This window comes from Bos taurus, chromosome 21 (genome assembly GCF_002263795.3).
Source record: "Bos taurus isolate L1 Dominette 01449 registration number 42190680 breed Hereford chromosome 21, ARS-UCD2.0, whole genome shotgun sequence".
In the NCBI taxonomy this organism is placed as follows: Eukaryota; Metazoa; Chordata; class Mammalia; order Artiodactyla; family Bovidae; genus Bos; species Bos taurus.
Window position 1 is genome coordinate 26,720,331 of NC_037348.1, and position 23,316 is coordinate 26,743,646.

The 23,316-nt window shown below is 47.7% G+C and overlaps 1 protein-coding gene across 8 annotated transcripts in view; it reads left to right on the top strand.

Moving 5' to 3' along the window:
* CEMIP (cell migration inducing hyaluronidase 1) overlaps window positions 1–23,316 on the top strand; it is a 160,064-nt gene that overhangs the window by 86,433 nt on the left and 50,315 nt on the right. For 6 of the 8 annotated variants that reach the window (XM_059879303.1, XM_059879298.1, XM_059879301.1 and 3 more), the window contains 9 exons: window positions 2,420–3,460; window positions 5,634–5,743; window positions 8,242–8,388; window positions 8,903–9,041; window positions 9,771–10,007; window positions 14,100–14,279; window positions 17,498–17,568; window positions 18,330–18,425; window positions 19,016–19,137. In XM_059879303.1, coding sequence (XP_059735286.1) covers window positions 5,650–5,743; window positions 8,242–8,388; window positions 8,903–9,041; window positions 9,771–10,007; window positions 14,100–14,279; window positions 17,498–17,568; window positions 18,330–18,425; window positions 19,016–19,137 — 1,086 coding nt within the window. In that variant the 5' untranslated portion in view covers window positions 2,420–3,460; window positions 5,634–5,649. The other 2 variants (XM_059879297.1, XM_002696612.6) reach the window with 2 other exon arrangements.

The following is a 23,316-nucleotide window of genomic DNA, read 5'->3' on the forward strand; positions in this document are numbered from 1 at the left end:
TGTTGTAGATCCATGCGCCCAACATGGTTGCTGTTGTTTGTTTCGTAGCTAAGTTGTGTCTGACTCTCTTTGTGACCTCATGGACTGTAGCCTGCCAGGCTCCTCTGTCTATGGGATTCTTCAGGCAAGAATCCTAGAGTGGCATTTGCTCCTCCAGGGGATCTTCCTGACCCAGGGATCAAACCCCCATATCCTGCCTCTCCTGCAGTAGCTGGTAGACTCTTTACCTCTCGGTAGCCACTAGCTACCAGTGGTGATCAAACTCTTAAAAGTGCCTAGCCTGACCGAGGAACTGAGTCTTAACTGTATCTGACTTTAATTTAAATGTCCATAGCCACACATGACTTGTGGCTAGTGTATTGGACAGCCTAGCTCTAAACCAAAGGGCAAGTTAGATATGTCAATGTGGCTCAGTTGTTTACTCCAGTGTTTAACCTCCAATAAGTCATCGAGGAACTCTTCATTAGGGAACATCTGGTTTGCAGAAGAGTCAGGCTCATCATTTAGACTGTGATGCTTGATGCAGAGGGTAATGGGACCTCAAGATCCCTGTGGGAGCAGGGATCTCACTTCCTTTTCCACCAGGACCAGCGCAGCGCCCACTTGTGGGGTGCATAGACCATGTGTGTTACATGAACAGGAGGGGAGACTGGTTACAGACCTGCCTTCCTACCTGCTGTGATGGTGGAAGGCTTTGACGCTACCAGCCCCGGTGGCCGATTTGGTGATGAAATGAGAGGACCCAACAGGATTTGTTCAGATATTCTTGGGGGTGGGAGTGATCTGTGATAGTGAAGTTCTCTCATCACATGAAACGGTCCTCCTTGGCTCTGCAGGTGGCTCCCCACTGGGGATTTCCCCTCTCAGAGGAGGTATTTTGTTTGGGGAAGATAATTTTAAGACTTTATGGAAGTATAAAGGGTTCCTGATGTTTACTATCCAAACTGTGACTGAAAGCAATGCCCCAGTTGAAACAGGGGCTGAAACAGAAATGGGCCCAGTCTTACCTCTCCCTGTCTACCCAAACAAGCAGGGTGGCCGGGAGGGTGGTGTGTGCCCCATAATTTGGAGTCAGATGGCAATTCTCTGATCCATTTACTGCTCCTGATTATAAGCAACAATCTTCTGCACTGTGGGTCTCAGTTTACTCATCTGTAAAATGGGAGGGTGGGACTGCACAAGATCCTTGCTACTCAAAGCATGGCCCACAGCCCAACAGCAGAGGCAGCCTCACTTGGGAGCTGGTTGGAAATGCAGAATCAGATCCCACCCCAGACCCACGGAATGAGAATCGGCATTTTAACAAATTCTCCACATGGTTAGGTGCACGGCCAAGGGCTGACTGGAAAGGGTCTCTAATCCCATCAGCTCCTACATTCTGTGAGCCTGATGCTAACTGGCAAGTCGCTTGGTGGTGGTGGTAGTTTAGATGCTAAGTCATGTATGACTCTTTGCAACCCCCGTGGACTGTAGCCCACCAGGCTTCTCTGTCCATGGGATTCTCCAGGCAAGAATGCTGGAGAGGGTTACCATTTCCTTCTCTAGGGGATCTTCCTAGCCCAGGGATCAAACCCAGTCTCCTGCATTGCAGGCAGATTGTTTACCACCAGGGAAACCCACCTGGTTATGGGTAGTATTATTGTTTCCATTTTAAAAATGAGACAGCTAAGGCCCAGAGAGGTTGAATGACTTGTCTAAGGTCACGTGGCTGTTGAGAGCTGGAACTCAGACCAGGTTCTCAGAGTTCATCTCCCAGGCTTTCTCCCTTGGTAGCAAGCATCCTTCATACCAGCAGTTCCCACAACTTGCGTACTGACCACAGGTCAGGCCCAGAGCTTTATCATCTTCTATAGAGCCTCTCGTTTGATCCTCAAGCGAGGATCAAAAGGACCTTGGAGTTTAAGAGGCATTATTTCAGTTTTATGGGTTAAAAAAAGCAAGGCCTGAGTGGTCAAATGGTTTTCCTAATGTTGAGCTGCATGGCTGGCCTGGAGGCCTCTGGGGCCTGTGCTCCAGGTCCCCACAGTGTCCTGCTGCTCTGAGCTGAGCCTAGGTTTGCGGAAAATGAGACTTGCCTTGGTGCAGGTGTGACAGAGTGACGGCTGTCCCACTGCCCAAAGCAGCTTCCAGGTCCCCCTGCAGCCCTACCACACCTCCCCACACACACTCTCTCCTGCTCCCTACCCCCACCCCTCAGCGCTTACACTGAGCCTACCCCACCTCCTTCTCCTCCCTCTCTTCGTGGTAATCCCTGAAGAGAGTTTGGCTTCTGCAGGCTGCAGGCTCTGCAGGCAGCAAGAGCCCGCCTCCCCCTGGGGGCGGGGATGCTGTGGGGCGTGGACCTGCTAATGCTGCTCCTCTCGGGGTTTAGGGGCCTCTGTGGAGGCTCGAATAACCCCGTGCTCCTCTTCTCCTTCAGGTGATGGCTTCTACTACCCCAGGGCAGCTGGAGGAAGAGCAGAGCCCCCGCCCCGGCTGTGTGATGGCAGCAAGGAGAGGCAGAGACAGCCAGGGGCAGGCGACGCCCTGCCCCTCCGCGTTCCTAGGAGGCCTGGCAGACACTCGGAGCTACAGCTGGATAGAGTGGGGGTGCCAAGCTTCTGGAAAACTTTAGCTTGTTATTGTGAAGCCTTGTGAAGCAGAGTGTCCTGGAGTTCCAGTCTTTCCTCCTGCACACTACTCTACCTGAGGGGCTCACCATGCCCTGCAAGGAAGGGGCCAGCTCACGACCAGCAGGAACCAGCCAGGCTCCAGCCAGCAGCTCCCCAAGGAAGCTTCTAGCATTGTTAGCCAACTTGCGTGCTTCCCAGGCCTTCCGCGGCTGGGCACCGTTTCCAGACCATATCTTGCCAGCTGGAGAAGCCGAGTCCAGCTCCCGCTGCCAGAGAGCTTTCAGTGGCCAAGTGGAAAAGCTGTTCTCCTCCCCTGGGGAAGAAGTCCCAAGTGAAATTTGAGAACCTTTGGGATGCATATCAACAGGACCTTTCTCCATGTTTCTGTGCTCAGGGCCCTGGGAGCCACTCGGGGGGCACAAAAGCCTGGAGGACCACCCCACCCCTCCCCAGGCAATGTGGGATCACGAGCTCTTTGAGGCAGGGGGGTGCAGTTCTCTCTGCCTCCAGTGCCTCAGACACAGCAGATCTGTTTCATGTTAGGAGAAAGATTTTGAGCATTATCCTGCCAGGTGGAATTGTTTTTACATCCATCCTGAAACTGACGATTTTTGTCTCTGAAATGACCTAGGCTGTAATCAGAAGGTGTCAGGGCCACAAGTCCCTGTATCCCAACCTTCCACTCTGCATATGGGGAGTCGAGGCCCAGAGAAGCACATGCCTGGGTGAGGGTCACCCAGCAGTTAAGGTTGGAGGAGTGCCCACACCCAGAGTGCCTCCCATCCCCCAGGCACCGCCCTGCTCAGTGCCGGCCACATTCCTCTCCTAGCTCATGGCCCGAAGTTCAGGTTCGTGAAGCCCCAGGATGGCTTGGGGCTTCTTAGCAGCAAAGAACAAGTCAGTTTTGGTTTTGCTGAACAGATGGAGGCTCGAGAGCTGGGGCCTGGCTTTCCCTGAGGACCACAAGACACTCCTGTCCCCAGCATCCCCTTCTTTCTCTCACAAAGAGCATGAAAACAGACACTACTCTTCTGGGGACCGTGGGGAGAAAGGCACTGTTTGATGCCCCACTCCAGCGGCTCTGTTGAGGCGACTAGAATGGGTCTTGTTGTTCTCTCCAGGTCAGGCCAGGGCCAGGCAGGGTGCCTGCCAGGAGGACACCGTGGACATTGATGCTGAGAGCATTGTGCCTCCCTCCCCAGCCTCCCCAACGCACCTGTGCGGGAGGGACCAGGCACAAGGCCAGGGCCTTCTGTTTCAGACCCTCCTGCCTACTCCGACTCACTGAACTCACACAAAGCACTTCACCTGGAGCTGGGAGGTCAGGGATGATCAGATTTATCCCTGAGCTGGTTCAGAGGCAGGAGCCTGTGTGGCATGAGAGACATCTGGCCCATTCCTCCGTGTGGGAGAATATCTGTTTGTTTTCAGGCTCCGGGGAGGATCTGAGGACATGGGCAGGGGAGCTGGAGCAGGCTGCTCTCCCAGCCTCGTTTACATACTCTAGTGTGCAACAGAGTACTTGAGGACAGAGATCTTTCTCCAAGAGTGTTATATTCTGAAAGGAACATCAGGCATCTTTTTTTTTTTTTAAGTTCCTCTCTTGAGGATTACCTAGACAAATTCCCATAGTCAGCTTCTGTCTGAGTAAAAGGAAAAAAAAAAAAGTGGCTTTCATAAAATAAAAATGAAATAAAATTCATTTAATTCTGTCACACAGAAAAATAAATCCAGAGTCTAGGGCTATGTCAATTCTCCATGGGGTCAGAGCCTAGTTTCTTACTCTCTGCTTTACCATCTTCAGCACATGGCTCCAACTACCTACGTGGCCAAAGATAGCTGCTAAAGATCCAGCCATCATATCCATATTCCAGCCAGCAGGAATGGGAGGAGGGGCATGGAGAAAGGCTTCCCACCTTCTGTGAGGACATATCCTGGAATTCACACACTGTACTTTTGCCATATTGGCTAAAACAATTCCAGAGACTGAAGAAGGTAGCCTTTATTCCAGGGGGCTGTGTGCCCAGACAAAACACAGGGGTTCTTTTCCAGGGAAAATGGACATTAGGGGACAATTAACTATCTCTGCCCTGCCTTCCTCTTGGATGGGTAATATTAAAAGGGTTTATAATACACAGGCATCCTATTTAAGATCTCAATATTATCATCAAGACTTGTTTTAGAAGCACAGACTAACATTCAGTCAGTTCAGTTCAGTCCCTCAGTCATGTCCAACTCTTTGTGACCCCATGGACTTCAGCATGCCAGGCTTCCCAGGCATCCTCCATCACCAACTCCCAGAGTTTACTCAAACTCACGTCCCTTGAGTCGGTGATGCCATCCAACCATCTCATCCTCTGCTGTCCCCTTCTCCTCCTGCCTTCAATCTTTCCCAGTGTCAGGGTCTTTTCCATTGAGTCAGTTCTTTACATCAGGTGGCCAAAATATTGGGATTTCAGCTTCAGCATCAGTCCTTCCAATGAATATTTAGGACTGATTACCTTTAGGATGAACTGGTTGGATCTCCTTGCGGTCCAAGGGACTCTCAACATTAGAAATCAGTTAGTCCACAGCCTCATTTTTCAGATTAGGAAACTGAAGCCCAGAGAGGTTAATCAAATCAGCTGCGATCACGCAGGAAGTTAATGGCATCTATTTTCTAGCATATGTTCAGTGGGAGTGTTTTTTGGTTTTCTCTGTTTTTTAACTTAAGAAGAAGAAAAACCAAAGCTTTATTCTGGAGGGTAGCGAGCTCAAGCACCAAGGATGAAATTCCATCCGTCACTGGGTCTCTGAGCTGCAGGACACAGGCAGGAAGTTGATAACGGGGCTGGCATGCCCCAATCTGCCCAATCCTGAGTCATGGCAGCTGAGGACTCCGCACTGGCCGGCTGGAGGGTGCCCATGCTGGCATGGCCTCTGTGTGTGAATGTGCCCTGTGTGTCTCTGTGTGTGTCTGCCCCACACACTGACTCCAGCCTGGTAAGCTTGCAGGTCTGACTCGGTGTGCTTCTGTTTCAGGGAGCACTCTGCTAGGATGGGAGCTGCTCACAGGCCGGACGTCTCCTTTAGGGTGATGCTGACCATCGGCTGGTTCATCCTGGCCCACTTTCCTGGTACTGCATCCACAGGTAAGCCACTGCACAGTATCTGGGCCTCTGCCTGTCAACAAAGAAGGTGTAGCCACTTCTGGAAGCAAGGGGCCGGGGCCCAGGAGCAGGAGCCTTGGGGCAAGGGCAGGGCCTCAGGGTTCTGGCCTAACCCTGCTAACTCAATGACCCTGGGCAGGTCTTATCCTGTGCTTTGGTTCCATCAGGCAGCCTTTGGGGTTTCAAATTCAGTGTCTACAGGTGCCAGGCACGTGATGCAATGCAGTGAAGCTGGCCAGGTAGAGATGTGGTCACCTGTAGAATGCAGGCCCCTCTTAAGGAACTCACCCTTCTCAGTCCTGGCCAATGGTCCCCACATGGGAAAAGGGGGGCACCTTCTTCAGGATCTATTGAATTTTTAAGAGAAGCCAGAAATATAGACTTTTGTATAAAAGCTCTCTACTTGTTAAAGGATGGCAACCAATTGAAATTTTATCAAACACTCAGGGTGGGGTGGAAGAGACAAAAAACACACAGCTGCCAGCCAGCCTGCCGTCTGGGAGCCACCTGACCTTCATGTTCCCTTCCTGATTTGCCATAAGATCTGGTCCATTAAGATACAGTGCATAAGATCATGGGCTTCCCTGGTAGTTCAAACAGTAAAGAATCTGCCTGTGATGCAGGAGACCCAGGTTCGATCCCTGGGTCGGTAAGATCTCCTGGAGAAGGGAATGGCAACCCATTCCAGCATTCTTGCCTGGAGAATCCCATGGACAGAGGAGCCTGGTGGGCCACATTCCATGGGGTGGCAGAGTCTGACGAGACTGAAGTGACTTAGCATGCACACACACCTTCCCGCTCCTCCATCCCCTCCCCAGTTATTTAAAAATCTACTGTTTCAGGCTCACAACTTAATCCCTAGTGAGAGAAAGAGAAGAGTACATTGAGGCTTGTTCACTGAGCAGGCATTCTCATCTTGTTTTGCCCGCGGCCTCTTCTGATCGCTTTCCCTCTGGGCTTTCCCCTGCTGTCCAGGGAGAGTCCCCTGTTTCTGAGACAGTCTTCTCTGTTCACCGTACATGGTACCCCACTGGGGTATAGATCCTTCTGAGCAGTAGAAGGAGGGACTCCTTCCAGTGCTTCTATTTGCAGTGTAACACCCACCACAGGTGCTTTGAGTTCAGTTAAACATTCAGACTCATGAGGCTACCACAGGCCGTGCTTATGCCTGTGTGCTCACTTGCTTCAGTCGAGTCCGACTCTTTGTGACTTTATGGACTGTAGCCTGCTAGGCTCCTCTGTCCATGGGATTCTTCAAGCAAGAATACTGGAGTGAGTTGCCATGCCCTTCCTCCAGGGGATCTTCTGAACCCAGAGGTTGAATGCATGTCTCCTGCATTGCAAGCAGATTCTTTACTGCTGAGCCACCAGGGAATCCTGCAGGCCATGCTGAGCATCAGGCTAACTTTGAAGGGTTTAGGACAGAAACACTACCTGCCATTGGTGTTTCATCAGGCACTCCTCTTTCATCAGAGTGGTCTTAGTAACATCCCACAAGCCTCCCAGAAGTTATCTTCTTTGGTTTCCCAGGTAACAGCTCCTTAGGTGAGAGGAAACAGAGCCATCATTGGACAGGTATGGAATCGCCCCACCAGAGCCAGTATCTCTTATAGCAACTGCATAGATGTAACTTTCAGGGTTGCTGTGTGGGATGTGCCCAGTCATCAGAGTCCCTGCACTCAGGGAAGCCCATAGTAAGACATCTCCAGCAGGATCGTTATAAATATAACGACTGTGTGTGCACAGTCACTCAGTCATGACTCTTCATAGTCCCCTTGACTGGCCTGCCAGGCTCTTCTGTCCATGGGATTCTCCAGGCAAGAAGACTGAATTGGGTTGTCATTTTCTTCTCCAAGTGATCTTCCCAACCCAGAGACTGAACATGCATTTCTTGTATCTCTTGCATTGGCAGGCAGATTCTTTACCATCGTACCTCATAGTTCCTGGTTTAAATACCACTGACTAATCGGGTCACTTTTGTTATAATTAATGTTGCTTAGTAGCACTGTTTATAGAATACCATCTTTCTCAGGTTTCCAGGGAAACAGGGAGAGCAAATTAACTAAAAGTCAAATTCTCATGCAGAAGGGGAAAGGGCTTTGCCAACTTTTCAAACATTCTTTCCAGGGGAAGGGATGCCTTGGAATACAAGTAATCTAGGTATATCACTGTCTAACTTTAGATCCTGTAATATCTTGAGGAGTCATCTGGTCTGCCCTTCATTTGATAAAGGGGAAAACTGAGCCCAGAAGAAGGAAGTTCACAGAAAATGCATGATGAACTAATGAAGAGCATGGGCTAAATCCCAGGGCTCCTATGTCAGGGGTTCTCTTTTCTCTCTAATGCCCTGCTTTGAGCTCTAGTAGGGAGGAAGCCAGAGCCATGAAAGTGCATGATAGCTCCTCCCACCCCATGATCTGTGCCATCCTTGCTGGGGAGGTTGGTGGATGGTGGCAGTGACACCTCTCTGTACTTGGCAGGGTCAGCTGAGTGCCCTGATCAGTGGCCTGAGTTGCAACCCTGGAATCCTGGCCATGATCCAGCCCACTATGTGTATATAGGCCAGGGCAGAGCACTGTTGCTCACCTCTTCTGCCACAGTCTACTCCATCCGCATCTCAGATGGAGGTAAGTCAAAATCTCCTTCCCCCAGTACTTCCCGTCCCATCTCTCTGGTCTGCTGCCTCTGAGCCCAGCAGATAGATGCAGGTTGCCATAACTTTAGATGGACAAAACAAATGTCACATGCTTAGAGCTCAGGTCAGAGCATCTGGTTGTTGGAGATAACTGTCAACACCGAGCACTTAAGGAATGCCTTGTCAGAGTCCAATCTTAATGAAAGAAGCATTTATAGAGGAAACTCCTTACTGGTGCTCTGAGCTGTTCTGCTTATCTGACTTTCAGATGCTTACTCATTGAAGGCAGAGCACACAGTGAAGGCAGCAGACCAAGCAGGCAATATTTACCCATGGCAAGACAGAGGAAAGTTAACATCATAAGCAAAGCAAACACAGAAGTAATGAAGGAGGGCTTCTTGCCTGCCTGGAGGAGATGGGGGCTCAGGAGGTCTGCCCGTCTCTCTGCTAGAATCTCATCACTAACACTTGTGTTCTTCAACCTCACTCCATTCCTACCTCTTCAGGAAAGCTAGTCATTAAAGACCAAGATGAGGCCATTGTTCTGCGTACCCGGCACATCCTGATTGACAGCGGAGGAGAGCTGCATGCTGGGAGTGCCCTCTGCCCTTTCCAGGGCAATTTCAGCATCGTTTTGTATGGAAGGTGGGTAGACATCCCCATGCTACTGTGGGTAACATGCCACCCTTGGATCTGATGAGGGGGAGATTGTCCATAGAAGAGAGGAAGGTGAGACAGCAAGCCTTTAGTGCAAGAAAGGAATTGTCATTACATCTTGCCAGATCACAATCACGAGCAAGACAGACACTAGCAATTTGGGTGAGTTGTAGAGGTACACGAGGTATTTTATTTACTGTGGCTCAGGTCTGGACTTAAGTTACAGAAACCCCTGCCAGCCTTTCAGCTGCTTTCTAATCATGTCATGGCTCAGGGAGTCTCTGTGAATGTTTATTAATAGGCTCTGATGGACAAGATAAAGAAAAATTCCAGGCAGCATTTGCCTCTGGCTGTGCTCCATCACCAAGCAATTGAGAGTTCTCAGAAGTAGTAGCCAAGAATACACAGGGTATGCAGTAGTTGTCCAGGTGATTCCACATCTGATATGGACCAAAATATAATGCACTTAGACCTGGAAAGAAGTGCCAACATGTTGACTGTTGATGAGTATTTCTGCTTGGCCTGTTGGACTCATTTTTTTCTGGCTTGAGACTATCTTGGTTGCTCGTGCTATGTCTACTGATTTTGGGCGGTCACCAGGTGTAATTGGTTCTACGGTGGCCACAGTGGGAGTCAGCAGCAGTGCCATCCCCTCTGGGCTCAGCAGCCACTAAACAGAGATGTTGGCCAACCACAGAGAGCCGTTTTCTCTCATAGGGCTGATGATGGCATTCAGCTAGACCCCTACTTTGGCCTCAAATACATTGGTGTCGACAGAGGAGGTACCCTTGAGTTGCATGGACAGAAGAAGCTCTCTTGGACATTTCTGAACAAGACTCTTCACCCGGGTGGCCTGGAAGAGGGAGGCTATTTTTTTGAAAGGAGCTGGGGTCACCGTGGAGTTATTGTCCATGTCATCGACCCCAAATCAGGAACAGTCATCCATTCTGACAGGTAAGGTTTGCCTTCACATCAACACATTCATTCATTCAACACACACTTACTGGACGTGTGTCCTAGCCAGAGGCCACTCAGGGTGCTGAGCTGTGAGCAAAACAGAAATCCTTGATCTCAAGGAGTTAGGTCTCTCCTTCCCGGGGCATCTTCCTTGTGAAGCTGAATTGAACAGGAACAGGCACATTCACACACACGTATGCACACGTACACACAGCATAGTTTCAGGCTGGGATCATTGGTAATTAGGGGGAAGACATAGGTGGTGCAGAGTAACTCAGGAAGGTCATCTTACATCACGTGGTCAGGGAGCCAGGTGTAAACAAGAGACATTTGAGCCGAGGACTTTGGGGTGAGGCTGAGTCAGGGAATGATTGTTCAAGACTGAGAGCAGCAAGTGCAAAGGGCCAGGGCTGAGAAAGTGTGTGATGTTCTCATAGGACGGAAGGGCCAGCAGAGAGATGGGAGGGCAGAGAGTGGTGGAAACGACATGCAATGATGTCAGAGTTTCAGGCAGAGGCAGGTGTGCGGCCTGGGAGGCCCAGTGAGGAGGTGGGTTTTATTCTTAGTAGAATGCAAAGCCACCAAAATACTTTAAGAAAAAAGTGATCTGATTTAGCCATAACTATGGAGAAGGAACTCACTCCAGGATTCTTGCCTAGAGAATCCCATGGACAGAGGAGCCTGGCAGGCTATAGTCCATGGGGTTGTAAGAGACGGACACAACTTAGCGACTAAACCACCACATTTACATTATCCCCTTCCTCTTGAGCCTCCCTTCTGCCTCCCCCATCCCACCACTCTAGGTCATCACAGAGCACCACACTGACCCCCTGTGCTATGCAGCAGCTTCCCACTAGCTCTCTGTTTTACATATGGGAATATATATATGTCAGTGCTACTCTTTCAATTCGTCCCACCCTCTCCTTCCCCATTCTCTACATCTGCATCTCTATTCCTGCCCTGCAAATAAGCTCATCAGTACCATTCTTCTAGATTCCTTATATATACATTAACATAAACTTATGGCTGATTTGCATTTTTGTACAGCAGAAATGAACACAACTTTGTAAAGCAATTATCCACCAATTAAAAATTTGCAAAATTAAATAAATAAAAAAGAAGTAAAAAATAAAGAAGAATACCTTCTAATTGAAAGAATTGGCTGCTCTGTACAGAGTGGATTGTTTGCAGAGAGCTAAAGTAAAGTTCAGGACTTCCCTGGTGTCTCAGGGGTAAAGAATCTGCCTGCCGATGCAGGTGACACGTGTTTGATTCCTAGTCTGGGAAGATTCCACATGCCACAGAGCAACCAAGCCCTTGCACCACAGCTATTGAGTCTTGCTCTAGAGCCCGGGAGCTGCAACAACTGAGCCCATGTGCTGCAACTACTGAAGCCCGAGTGCCCTAGAGCCTGTGCTCAACAACAAGAGAAGCCCCTGCAACGAGAAGCCGTGCACTGCAATGAAGAGTAGCCCCCTGCGACCTGCAACTAGCAAAAAGCACACGCAGTAAGGTAGACCCAGCACAGCCAAAAATAAATACATAAAATTATATTTTTAAAAAGTAAAGCTAGCAGAGGTGGTTCAGAGGCTTCCACATGGTCTGGGCAAAAGATGTCGCTGGCAAGGATTCAGGTAGAAGCAGCGGCGATAGAAGTGGATGGACTGGAGAGAGGAGGCAGAAACAGCAAGTCTCTTCTCCCTGTCCTCTCTCCGGGCTTGGGTATGAGCTGGTAGACTCTGCAGAGGCTAGACCTGACCAGTAAGCTCCCAGGGCTTCTTGTCCAGACCCTGCAGAGGCCAGTCCAGGCCACTTGGAGAGAAAGAGACATGAAGAAGGGCACAGCTGGAGTGGGCAAGCAGACAGCTGTTCTGGTGCTGCTGGAGGATGGGGATATTGAATTCCTCAAAAACAGGGCAGGAGCCATGAGCGTCCACAGGAAGGCAGCAAGAGCTGGCTGTGATATGGTGTAGGCTGGCCCATTCACTTTGCCCTCCAGTGAATATCAGTAACAATGATACAATCACTAGACTTTGTGCAAAACCCTGTGTTAACCGCTTTCTCCACCATATAGAACTGAATCTTCATAAATGCCCTGGGAGGTGATTCTGTTGTTATACAGATGAGAGCACTGAGGTTGAGTGAGGCTAAATTTGCTCAGAGACTTCCCTGGTGGCTCAGATGGTAAAAAAAAAAAAAAAAAAAATCTGCCTGCAATGCAGGAAATATGGGTTTGACCCCTAGGTTGGGAAGATCCTCTGGAGGAGGAAATGGCTACCTACTCCAGTATTTTTGCCTGGAGAATCCCTTGGATAGAGGAGCTCAGCATCACAAGGCTTGGGAGTGTTGGAGCTGGGATTCAAACCCAGATCTGCCCAGACCCTGAGTCACTAAATTGCCCCCATGGGTCCCCTGGTGACAGCCACCTGCTTGGCCTGGGGTGGAGCAATCCTCAGCCCAGGGGTAATGCAACCAGGATGCACTTGGTTGGCACAAAGGCTATCGGAGAGCTCCTCCCTTCAGAGGAGAGAGAGTGGTCTACTCAGTTGTGCTCTGACTCCTGGATGCTGCTTCTTTCTTAAAAATTTTATTATATTTTACTCAATTTATTCTTATTTTAGTTTTTATTATTAACTTTCATAGTCACTTTACAATCTTATATTAGTTTCTGCTGTGAAGCAAAGTAAATCAGCTATACGTATACATATATCCCCTCATTTTTGGATTTCTTTCCCATTTAGGTCAACACAGAGCACTGAGTAGAGTTCTCTGTGCTATACAGTAGATTCTCATTAGTTATCTAGTCTATACATTGTAGTGTATATATGTCAATCCCAATCTCCCAGTTCATCCCACTCCTTTTCCCCCCTTGGTGTCCATATATTAGTTCTCTACATCTGTGTCTCTATTTCTGTTTTGCAAATTGGTTCATCTGTACCATTTTTCTAGAGTCCACATATCAGTGATATAATACGATATTTGTTTTTCTCTCTCTGACTTACTCCACTCTGAACGACAGTCTCTAGGTCCATCCATGTCTCTGCAACTGGTGTTGTTTTGTTCCTTTTTTATGGCTGAGTAATATTCCATTGTGTATATGTACCACATCTTCTTTATCCGTTCCTTTGTAGATAGACATTTAGGTTGCTTCCATGTCCTGACTATTGTAAGTAGTGTTGCAAAGAACATTGGGGTGCACTCATTCTTTTGAACTCTGGTTTTCTCCAGATATAGCGCTGCTTGTTAAGTAGTACAATATGGATTACTTGTGGCACAGTAGCAGCAGCAAACACACACGCAAATGCAGGCTATGGTCACTTGAGACCTGGTCACCTGGAGGTTACTTGCATAAGGTTACTTGGAGAAATAAGAACTTAGATCAGCTCTGGGGAGGTAGTAAGCATTTGATTGGCTGAAGAGAAGTTTAGAATGATAGAGCGAAGGCAGGAGTGGGCTTGTGGTATGATTATGAGACCCTGAGATATGCTAGGATTGTAGCAGACGTTTCATGGGAAAGATCAGTGGAGAAGGAAGGGGCCTAGGTGGGGTCAGACCAGGTTATGGAAACAATTAAAAGTAAGTTTGAGGACCCCTGAGCATCCACACATCCCCTCACCCACATCCCCTAACCGCCTTTGTTTTCCTTTTCTCAAATCTTGGCTATTCATGCTGGTTTATTTTTCTAGATTCCCTGTAGAACTATTTTGCTTGTTAAGTTCCAAGACAAATTCTTTTGGAATGTTCATTGCCATTGTACAAAATCTTTATACTTAGTAAGTATGCTTTATATTTAGAGCTGGGATCATAGCAAAATTTTATCTTTCCTTTGTAAATTCTTGCCACCTGTGGTGTAGGTTTTTTGAGATATCCATTTCATAGCTGCTTTATATGTATGAGGATGGATTACCTTTGACAAGTCTCAGATGATTTTTTTTTTTTTTTGCTGTAATAAAAGCTCTTCTCTTTAAAAATCATGACTCTTGAGATTTTGGATGGCATGTTAGCTGTCTTACCACAGGTAGGTGCTTAGAGCTCTCTTTTTGCACTGCTGTTAGGACTATTAATATTCCTTCTCCCTGCCTCTTTCAGATTTGACACCTATAGATCCAAGAAAGAGAGTGAGCGTCTGGCCCAGTATTTAAATGCCGTGCCTGATGGCAGGATCCTTTCTGTTGCTGTGAATGATGAAGGCTCTCGAAACTTGGATGATGTGGCCAGGAAGGCGATGACCAAACTGGGCAGCAAACACTTCCTACACCTTGGATTCAGGTATCGGTCATCACTTCCATCACTTCCCCAGGCTCCAGAACACTAAAGCAACGCTAGCCCAGACAGACTTTACCTAACTTCCTTCCTGGTTTCCCCAGGGCCACGTGACCCTCAAGGGTGACCCTGGAGGATGCAGGCACACACATCCATCTGCATTGGATGTATTATGACTTGTTTTTAAAGGGAACCTAGTTTTTCTTACAAGCATATTCCACTCTTCAAACTTCAAAGCTCTCTGTGTATGTATACTCATTCATTCAGTCACTTACTAAATATTAATTGAGTATCTACTGAAGGTAAGAGCTATGCCTCAGATGTACAATGAATGATCATTTTCCTTTCCTTTGGTGAAGGGATCATAACGTGCCTTGGGGTTGGCAGACATCTGTTTAGAGACTACATGAAGTGTCTCTGCCCTGCCAAGACCCTTCCAGCAGAAGGGGCACTTTGATGTGCTCCAGAACGAGTTTTGTTTGCCTGGGTTTGCAGCGTCATGCCTGATTCTGGCGGTGTGCACGCTTTGGCATGAAGATAAATGCATTATGGTTTATCCGACAGTAGCCACACCTTTGAATCGTGTTGAATCAGATCTTGGTTTAGTGGAAAGTTGAGATCATCTTTCCCGTGGCTGTTGGAGATAGAGACGCCCTGTCCTTCGGCTCTGCAGATGATGGGCAAGATGGGGGCAGGCCAGAGGCTTTCCTGGGCTCTGAGCAAAGCAATTTTACTGATTGGGTGGAGCCCCCCCGGGCAGGAGCAGGGCTCCGGGTTCCAGGGTGCGTTTTCCACCTGCCCATGGGCAACTCCCTCTGGAAGAATTTGGGCAGGAAACTTGAGCAGCCAAAGATGACAATGACACTGTAGTATTGCAAAGCTCCTTTGTTGATAAAAACTGAGGGCATTGCTATTTCATTGTCATATAAGCCAAAAGGCCAGTTTGTTCATCTACACCAAGAGGTAGAACCACAAAGAGACTGGCTACATATGGCCTCAGCAGAAGAAGGGCCAAGATCTGGCATCCAATTTGTCCTGAATCTTCAGTCTGGGCTGGACCTCCTCCTAGGTGATGGCACGCAAGTGACTCACCCTCTCTTTGAACTGTCCCCATCATGTGTAAAATGGGATATTTCAGGAGTCAGCTCAGAGGACTCTGGGGAAGGTGAAGGTGATGATATGAGCAAAGTATTTGCCACTGTGGGTGGCACAGAGTAAAACTCAATGAACACTAGCAACTCTTCTCAAGAGCCATGGAAAGGATTGTTGTTGTTCAGTCGCTCAGTTGTATCCGATTCTTTGTGACCCTATGGACTGCAGCATGCCAAGCTCCTCTATCCATGGGATTGTCTAGGCAAGAATACTGGAGTGGGTTGCCATTTCCTCCTCTAGGGGATCTTCCTTATCTAGTGATTGAACCTACATCTCCTGTATCTCCTGCCTTGCAGGCAGTTCTTTACCTGCTGAGCCACCAGGGAAGCCCCAATGTATGACATAGGTTGTATCAATTCAGTGAGGGAGAATGTGGTTTGTTCAGTAAACTTATTTGGGTATTATTACTTTTTAAAAAAGGGATCAGTGTCAGAGATAGGGAAACAAGCTTTGGGGATGCTAAATGTGCCTCCAGCTCTTGACCTATCTGTTGATTTGAATTGGTGGTGTAGGAGTAATAGGAAAAGTGGAGGAGAGGCATGTGGGTCCTCTCTAGACATCCATGTGATCTGAAGTTGATATTTTCCCTTTTCTGTTGCTTATCTTCCTTCCCTGTCTTCCACTATCTCCTGGAGTTTGCTCAGACTCATGCCCATTGAGTTGGTGATGCCATCTAACCATCTCATCCTCTGTTGCCTCCTTCTCTTCCTGCCCTCAATCTTTCCCAGCATCGGGGTCTTTTCCAATGAGTCGGCTCTTTGCATCAGGAGGCCAAAGTATTGGAGTTTCAGCATCAGCCCTCCCAGTGAATATTCAGGGTTGATTTCCTTTAAGATTGACTGGTTTGATCTCCTTGCTGTCCAAAGGACTCTCAAGAGTCTTCTCCAACACCATAGTTTGAAGGCATTAATTCTTCAGTGCTCAGGATGGATGCTCTTAATATGTTCTATGAGTAAAGGAGATACATAGACGGGAATTACATTGTTACCCTTCATTTGTATATAGACCCACTTTGAATGAGAAACTCAGAGCACTTAAAGTCAGCAGAAGATCTGAAACTTAGACCCAGTTCATCCAGGGAGTGATTATTGAGCAGAAATTGAAATAAAGCACCAGGAAGGGACTAGTCCTATTGAGTTCTTACAGGAAGTCATGAGGTCTTGCGGGAAGTCTTGAGCTCTCAAGGAAAGGCAGACATAAAAGAATTGATGATGGTGTGTGAAAGAACAAGAAGGGGAAGGAAGAGAGATGAAGTTGGCAAGGTGGGCACAGGATGGCTTTTTGCTCAGTGCCAAGAAGCTTGCTCTTTATCCAAGAAAGTAGGCATTGAAAGATTTTTAAACAAGTGTGACACAGTCTAATCCCCAACTTCAATGAACCCCAACCTTTGATCTGAAGATGAGATCAAAACAAAAATAATCAAACAAATATGAGCTATTGATAACTCATAGTAAGAGAGAGGCTGGCTTAGGTATTAGAGGTTGGATAAAGATGGATAAGAAAACCTCCCTGCCTTAGAGCAGTGCACATTTCGATGGAAAGAAGAAGAGTGTACAACTTGCCAAAATCAGACCACTTCTTTTTCCTCCTTCGCTCCTCATGAAAAAAAAACATCTCTTTCCTTCCCAAGGCCCAGTGCTGATTGCTGGGGACTCAGACACATCTGCCCAGTTTTCCTCAAGCTTGACTTGGGAGAGAAATAACCTTTCTCCCTTGGAGCATGTCTCCTTATTTTCCTGAAGGACTCAGAGCACTTGCTTCAGGACCTCATTGAGCTTGGCAAGTGGTATGTGGGTCTATGGGCTTGTTTGTTTGTGATTCATGCCCCATCTACTGCCAGAATGGAGTTGCAGAGGCTCAGGATCCACAAACATCAGGCTGGTCAGATGGCCTTTCAAATGGTTAGGAAAGCCAGGGCTTGCTGAGAAAGGCTCTTGTTCTTTTGGAAAAGGGAAGCCCAGCCCAGGAACTCATTTCCCCAAACAGCCTCACTATGACACTATGTTAACTCTGCCTCCAGTACAGGCTCAGACAGGTGAAAACTTTACTTTTTGTTGTTGTCTTTTTTTCAGACACCCTTGGAGTTTCCTAACTGTGAAAGGAAATCCCTCTTCTTCCGTCGAAGACCACATCGAGTATCATGGTAATAAATGGTGAAAGGCCATTCCCCCCTGGGTTTTTCTGACCAATAGGCTCAGGGGCTCTTGGAACCACTCTCCTCCCAGATGGTGCAGTGGTAGAGAATTACAGGAGACATAAGAGACACAGGTTTGATCCCTGGGCTGGGAAGATTCCCTGGAGGAAAGCATGCTAACCCACTCCAGTATTCTTACCTGGAGAATCCCATAGACAGAGGAGGCTGGCGAACTACAGTCCATGGGATCGCAAAAATTGCACATGACCAAACAAACACCCTTCTCCTTCCCCAAAATGTGGCTGATCCATCTCCCAACACACTGTTGAGTGACTAGCTGCTTAATGGCCAGGTTACGTGAGTGGCAAAAGTCCATATTGGTTTAAGGCTGATCACTAAGATAATGTTTACATTTGCAAAGAGATCATCATCCGTTTAATCCCAAGCAAGTGACACAGGAAAGATGAGAACTGGGTCAGAACCAGCAGGAGTAATATTTTGATCTAAAAAGATGCTTTGAGGACTTCACTGGCAGTCTAGTGGTTAGTGGTCTGTGCTTTCACTGCAGGGGGCATGGGTTCCATCCCTGGTTAGGAAACGAAGATCCCACATGCTATGCCTTGTGGCCAAAAAAAAAAAAAAAAAAACAGTAAGATGAAGAAGTGGTTCAAGATCTATGTGTGCAGGGGGCTTTCTCTGCCTTAGCATCACATCTTTCTTAATTCGGGGGTCTGTGTGGTTGCTGATTCCTCCCATCTCCTCTTTGATAGGACACCATGGCTCTGCTGCTGCCCGGGTGTTCAAACTCTTCCGGACAGAGCACGGTGAGCTTTTCAACGTCTCCTCATCCAGCGAGTGGGTTCAAGGTGAGGAGCTTGGGACCCCTTGGTAAAATTCCACAGTGGGATAAAAAGTCGGGACTTTGCAGAAGGAGAATTTTTCTTTCCACCAGTAAGACCGCTTGACGGCTTCAGTGTTAACTCAGTTGGCAGCTGAGGGTGGTCTTTAATCTGGGCTCAGTGGGGAATAACCCAGAGGGATGTGCCCTTTCACGGAATGCCTCTTCTGTGCCAGGTGATGGCACTGACAGGGAACACAGACAGCAGTAGGACCCAGCCTTCAAGGAGCTCACACACAGGGACATGGGGGGTGGCATGGAAAGCAACACTCTTCACGAGCACCCTCAGACAATGGGTTCATGGCTGGATCTCATCTTTCTCCTTTTGGCAATAATGAAGAATACCTGTTGCTTTTATAAAATAAGATATTCAATAAGAGGAACTTGCAATGAAAAGTTGGGGGTGGTGGGGAGGTTGGCAGATGGATTACAAGCCTGGTAAGAGCCTGGACATATGGTATTTGATTCCCACTGAGCCGAGGGTACACAGAGGCTGCACCCAGCATGGCCAGTCTCAGCGCCCTGCTTGCCTGACCCTGATCTTTGCTTTCTGCCCAGATGTGGAGTGGACAGAGTGGTTCGAACATGACCAAGTATCTTACACAAAAGGTGGAGAGAAAATTTCAGACCTCGGGGTCACTCATCCAGGGAAAATCTGCAATCGCCCCATTGATATACAGGTAACCAAGAAGTTATCAAGGCTTTGTCTTGAAGAAGATGCTGTAGATCACAAACTATCTTACTATCTGAGTGGTGTGAGTCTCATGGCCCTCCTGTGATGTCGGTAGTGCCAGAGAATAGCGTTCTCATTTTAAAGACTGACCTGGAAGCTGATTGTCTGCTTCAGGCCTCCCGCCATGACTTTCAAAGCCAGGATTCAGATTCTCTTCTGGGTCCTGCTGAAAAGTTCCTGTTCTGTCTCCTCAACCTGCATCTTCAGCTATGGGTGAGGGTGCCCAGTGAGGGGAGTGTTTGACTTTCTCGGCTTCACGCACCCTTCATTTCTTTTAGGGCTTCAAGTTCACAGGGTGTAGCTGGAATTCAGGTGCAGGCTGAGACCAGCCCAGGTGGAGAACACCTACAGCCTTGTTCTCCACTTAGTGAAAGTCAGCCTTCACAGAATGGACAGTATTTGCTTGGGATCTTCACTTGGAGTTAACTCTGTTCAAAAGGGACCTGGGCTTCCGAGGTGGTGCTAGTAGTAAAGAACCCACCTGCCAAGGCAGGAGATGCAAAAGATGTGGCTTCAATCCCTGAGTCAGAAAGATCGCCTAGATTAAGAAATGGCAACCCACTGCAGCATTCTTGCCTGAAGAATCTCATGAACAGAGGAGACTGGCAGGCTACAGTTCAGGAGGTCACAAAGAGTCGGACACAACTGATTGACTGAGCAAAGAGGACCTAGGCTGTCTCAGCTGGCTCCATCATGAAAGTGTGGCACAAATGGGCAGCTCTCACACCTCAGTGGCTCAGCTGGTGAGCTTGAGAGCTCAAGGGAGAATAGGAAAGACAGAGACATAGGCAAGAAAATGGAGTTTATTTCCTTATGCCTGGTCTTCTTCCAAAACAAGATTTGGGGCCACTTAAATGTCTGATAGAGCATTTGGCTTCCCAGATGGCTCAGTGGTGAAGAATCCTCCTGCCAGTGCAGGAAACGCAAGAGATAAGGTTTAGATCCCTGGGTTGGGAAGAACCCTTGGAGGAGGGCATGGCGACCCACTCCCGTATTCTTGCCTGGAGAATCCCACGGACAGAGGAGCCTGACAGGCTACAGTCCACAGGGTTGCAAAGTGTCCAACATAACTGAGCACACACACACACACACACACACATACACACACACACGCACACACATACACACACACACACACACACGAGAATTTAGAGTCATTTCAGGAAGACCGTCTCTGCCCATTTTATCTTCTTTCAGCCAAAAAAAATAGCAACATTTGTACACCACCTTTTCTCAGTTTATCTAACCTCAGGTCCCAGATCATCTGACTATTTTCACTCCTCCATATCCCTCCACCCCTAAGGCTTGACTTCCGCCCTCTGCCTTGCAATATAGAGGGACTGCAGGACAAGGGACCACTTTTCCAAGAGAGGACAGTCAGTTCTGCGGTCAGCAAAGGCCAGGGAAACCTTTCTTATTGTTTGGCCAAGGCTGTCTGTTCACATGGCTCCAGTGTGGTTGAGAAGGATTTACCCAGATTCCGTTACACGTTATAGACTCTTCTTGGTCCAAGAGAATCAAAAAGCGCTGACTCCCTCAAAGCACATACTTCTCAGATTTAACTTTAATTTTTTTTCTTGAAACCCTGCACGTTCCAGCTCTAATTCTGAGAGAGCCCCAATTGGATTCCTCCAGTTCACTTGGCTACAGGAAGTCCAGTCTTATACCAGGGCTGCTCCCTCCCCAAGCATTTCTGGAAATCCTCGAGGAATGTGTCCATGCTCTGCAAATCCCTCCCAGTGTTTGCTCTGCCAGCTGTCTGGCTCCAGACCACTGTTGTTGAGAAGACCACTTCTCCATGCCAGGAAAATAGATTTCCTTAGGCATTTCTTACTCTCAGGAACTTTGATCCAAGCTGATATGGACTCTTCCCAGAGAGTGTCAAAGCACCACTAATCCCAGGCTCAGTCTGTAAAACTTTACTGAAGGCTTGGAGAGAGCAGAGGAAACCAGTGAAAATATGTATTTTTCCCATATGTCATACATATAATAGTGTGTGACTGTTCATGTCCCAGGTGGCTCAGTGGTAAAGAATCTGCCTGCACTGCAGAAGACTCAGGTTCTATCCCTGGATCAGGAAGATCTCCTGGAGAAGGAAATGGCAACCCACTCCAGTATTCTTGCCTGGAAAATCCCATGGACAGAGGAGCCTGGTGGGCTATAGTCCGAGGGGTTGAAAAGAGTCGAACATGACTTAGTGACTAAACGCCAACATGACTGCTCACCAACTCAATAATCCCAGACCTTCCATGGGGACCAACCCCATACTCTGTAACCACTAGGCTGCCACCACACTGCAGGGCCCATTTACTTTGCTGAACAGCAGAAACTAACACAACATAGTAAGACAACTATACTCCAGTACAAATTAAGAAATAAAAGAAACAGGAAGTGCTCTGTCCTGAAAATGTCAGGCTCACCTCCTTTCTCGCCATCAACCCATTTCTTCATAGTCATCAGAGGCAATGAGGTAGAAGATACTCTGAGTTTTTCTGAAGTCAAAAAAGCAAAACCAGGCTTATGCTATGTTTACCACAGGTGAGAGAAGCAAGATTTCATTCTCTTCATCAATAGAGTGTGAGACACATCTGCCACGAGCTAAATGCCCAAGTTAATTGACCCACCAGAGAGACTGAGACAAAACTGAAATGCCCGGGTGCCTATTTTTGCCACCATGGAAAATCACAGGTTACTGGGGTCACTTGCCACCTCTGATCACCCCAAGGGCCCCGTACAAGAGGTCCCTGAGATACCTGCCGTCAAATCCTTTGGAGGGGAGGGGGTGTTAGAACATTTGTCACCTGGGCAGGATGGTGAGTTGTAAAGAAAAATAGTTGGAAATAGTTAAGACTAGCACAGTTGACCTCAACTCAGGGAAAGTTTTTCAACATCTGATCATTTGTGATTCTGCAAAATCAAACCCAAAAACAATAGTCCCCAGTTCCCATGTCCTCACCCTTCTGATGATTCTCCTGGGCTGAAATCTCCTTGCTTCCCACCTTCTTTCTTAAAACTCACCTGCCTTTCAAGGCCTGTGGAATCTAATGGACTCACATGTCCTTTGGGACCTGTGAGGTGCCCAAAACACCAAATTTAAGGTGGCGCTGCCTCCCAGGTGCCAACTCTGCACTCACGTGACCCTGGAGAGAGAGTGCTGCCTTAAATGTTGCACCCTGGGTTCCTCACTAGCAATCTTGGCCATATCTATCAGTCAAGCTGATTTAATTTAGTGTCTCAATTTCCTCCTAAGCAAAATGGAGATAATAATTGTTCCTTCATGGGATTATTTTGTGGATTTAATGCAGCAATACATGAAGCTTCTGACCTACAGCGAGTCCCATAATTTTCTTTTATTATTTTAAAATTGTTTATATTATTATTTATTATGATATTGCTTGTTTAGTTGCTAACTTGTGCCTGACTCTTTTGTGACCCCAAGGACTGTAGCCTGCCAGACTCCTCTGTCCATGGGATTTCCCAGGCAAGAACACTGGAGTGGGTTACCATTTCCTTCTCTAGGGGATATTCCCAGACCAGGGATCAAACCTGCATCACCTGCCTGCATTGGCAGGCGGATTCTTTACCACTGAGCCACCAGGGAAGCCTATGATATTGCTAGTTATTTTATAATTATTATCAAGAATAACAATCACATTGTGTCTACTTAAAGTGAAGATCAAGTTCACTGAACAGTGGGAAAGCCCTTTTTACTCTTCTTGTCCAAAACTGAGGTCATTCTTATGATTTATAAGGGAGAAAAAGAAAATCAATAAAATTGAATAGAGGTTTTCTTGAAATTTTTGTTGGATGTTGTACCTTAAAAAATGTCCAGCTCCCCGGCATGATGTTTTTAGGCTCAGTTCTCAATATTCAGGGATATCCTACTGAAAAACATGCTGGCCTCAGGGGGAAAGATCTGGGAGTCAGAGGAGTGGGCTTGACAGTCAGGTGACCTTGAACTTGCACCTAAATCCCTGTGAGCCTTTGTGATTTCCTCTAAGGGTGAGTCGGCAGTGCCTGCCTCTCTGCTGCAGGAACCACCCCAGATAAGGACTGTGAGCATGTGGCCTGTGGAAAGGCCTGAATTTTTATTCTGGCTAAACTCAAATTTCCACAGCTCTCCTCC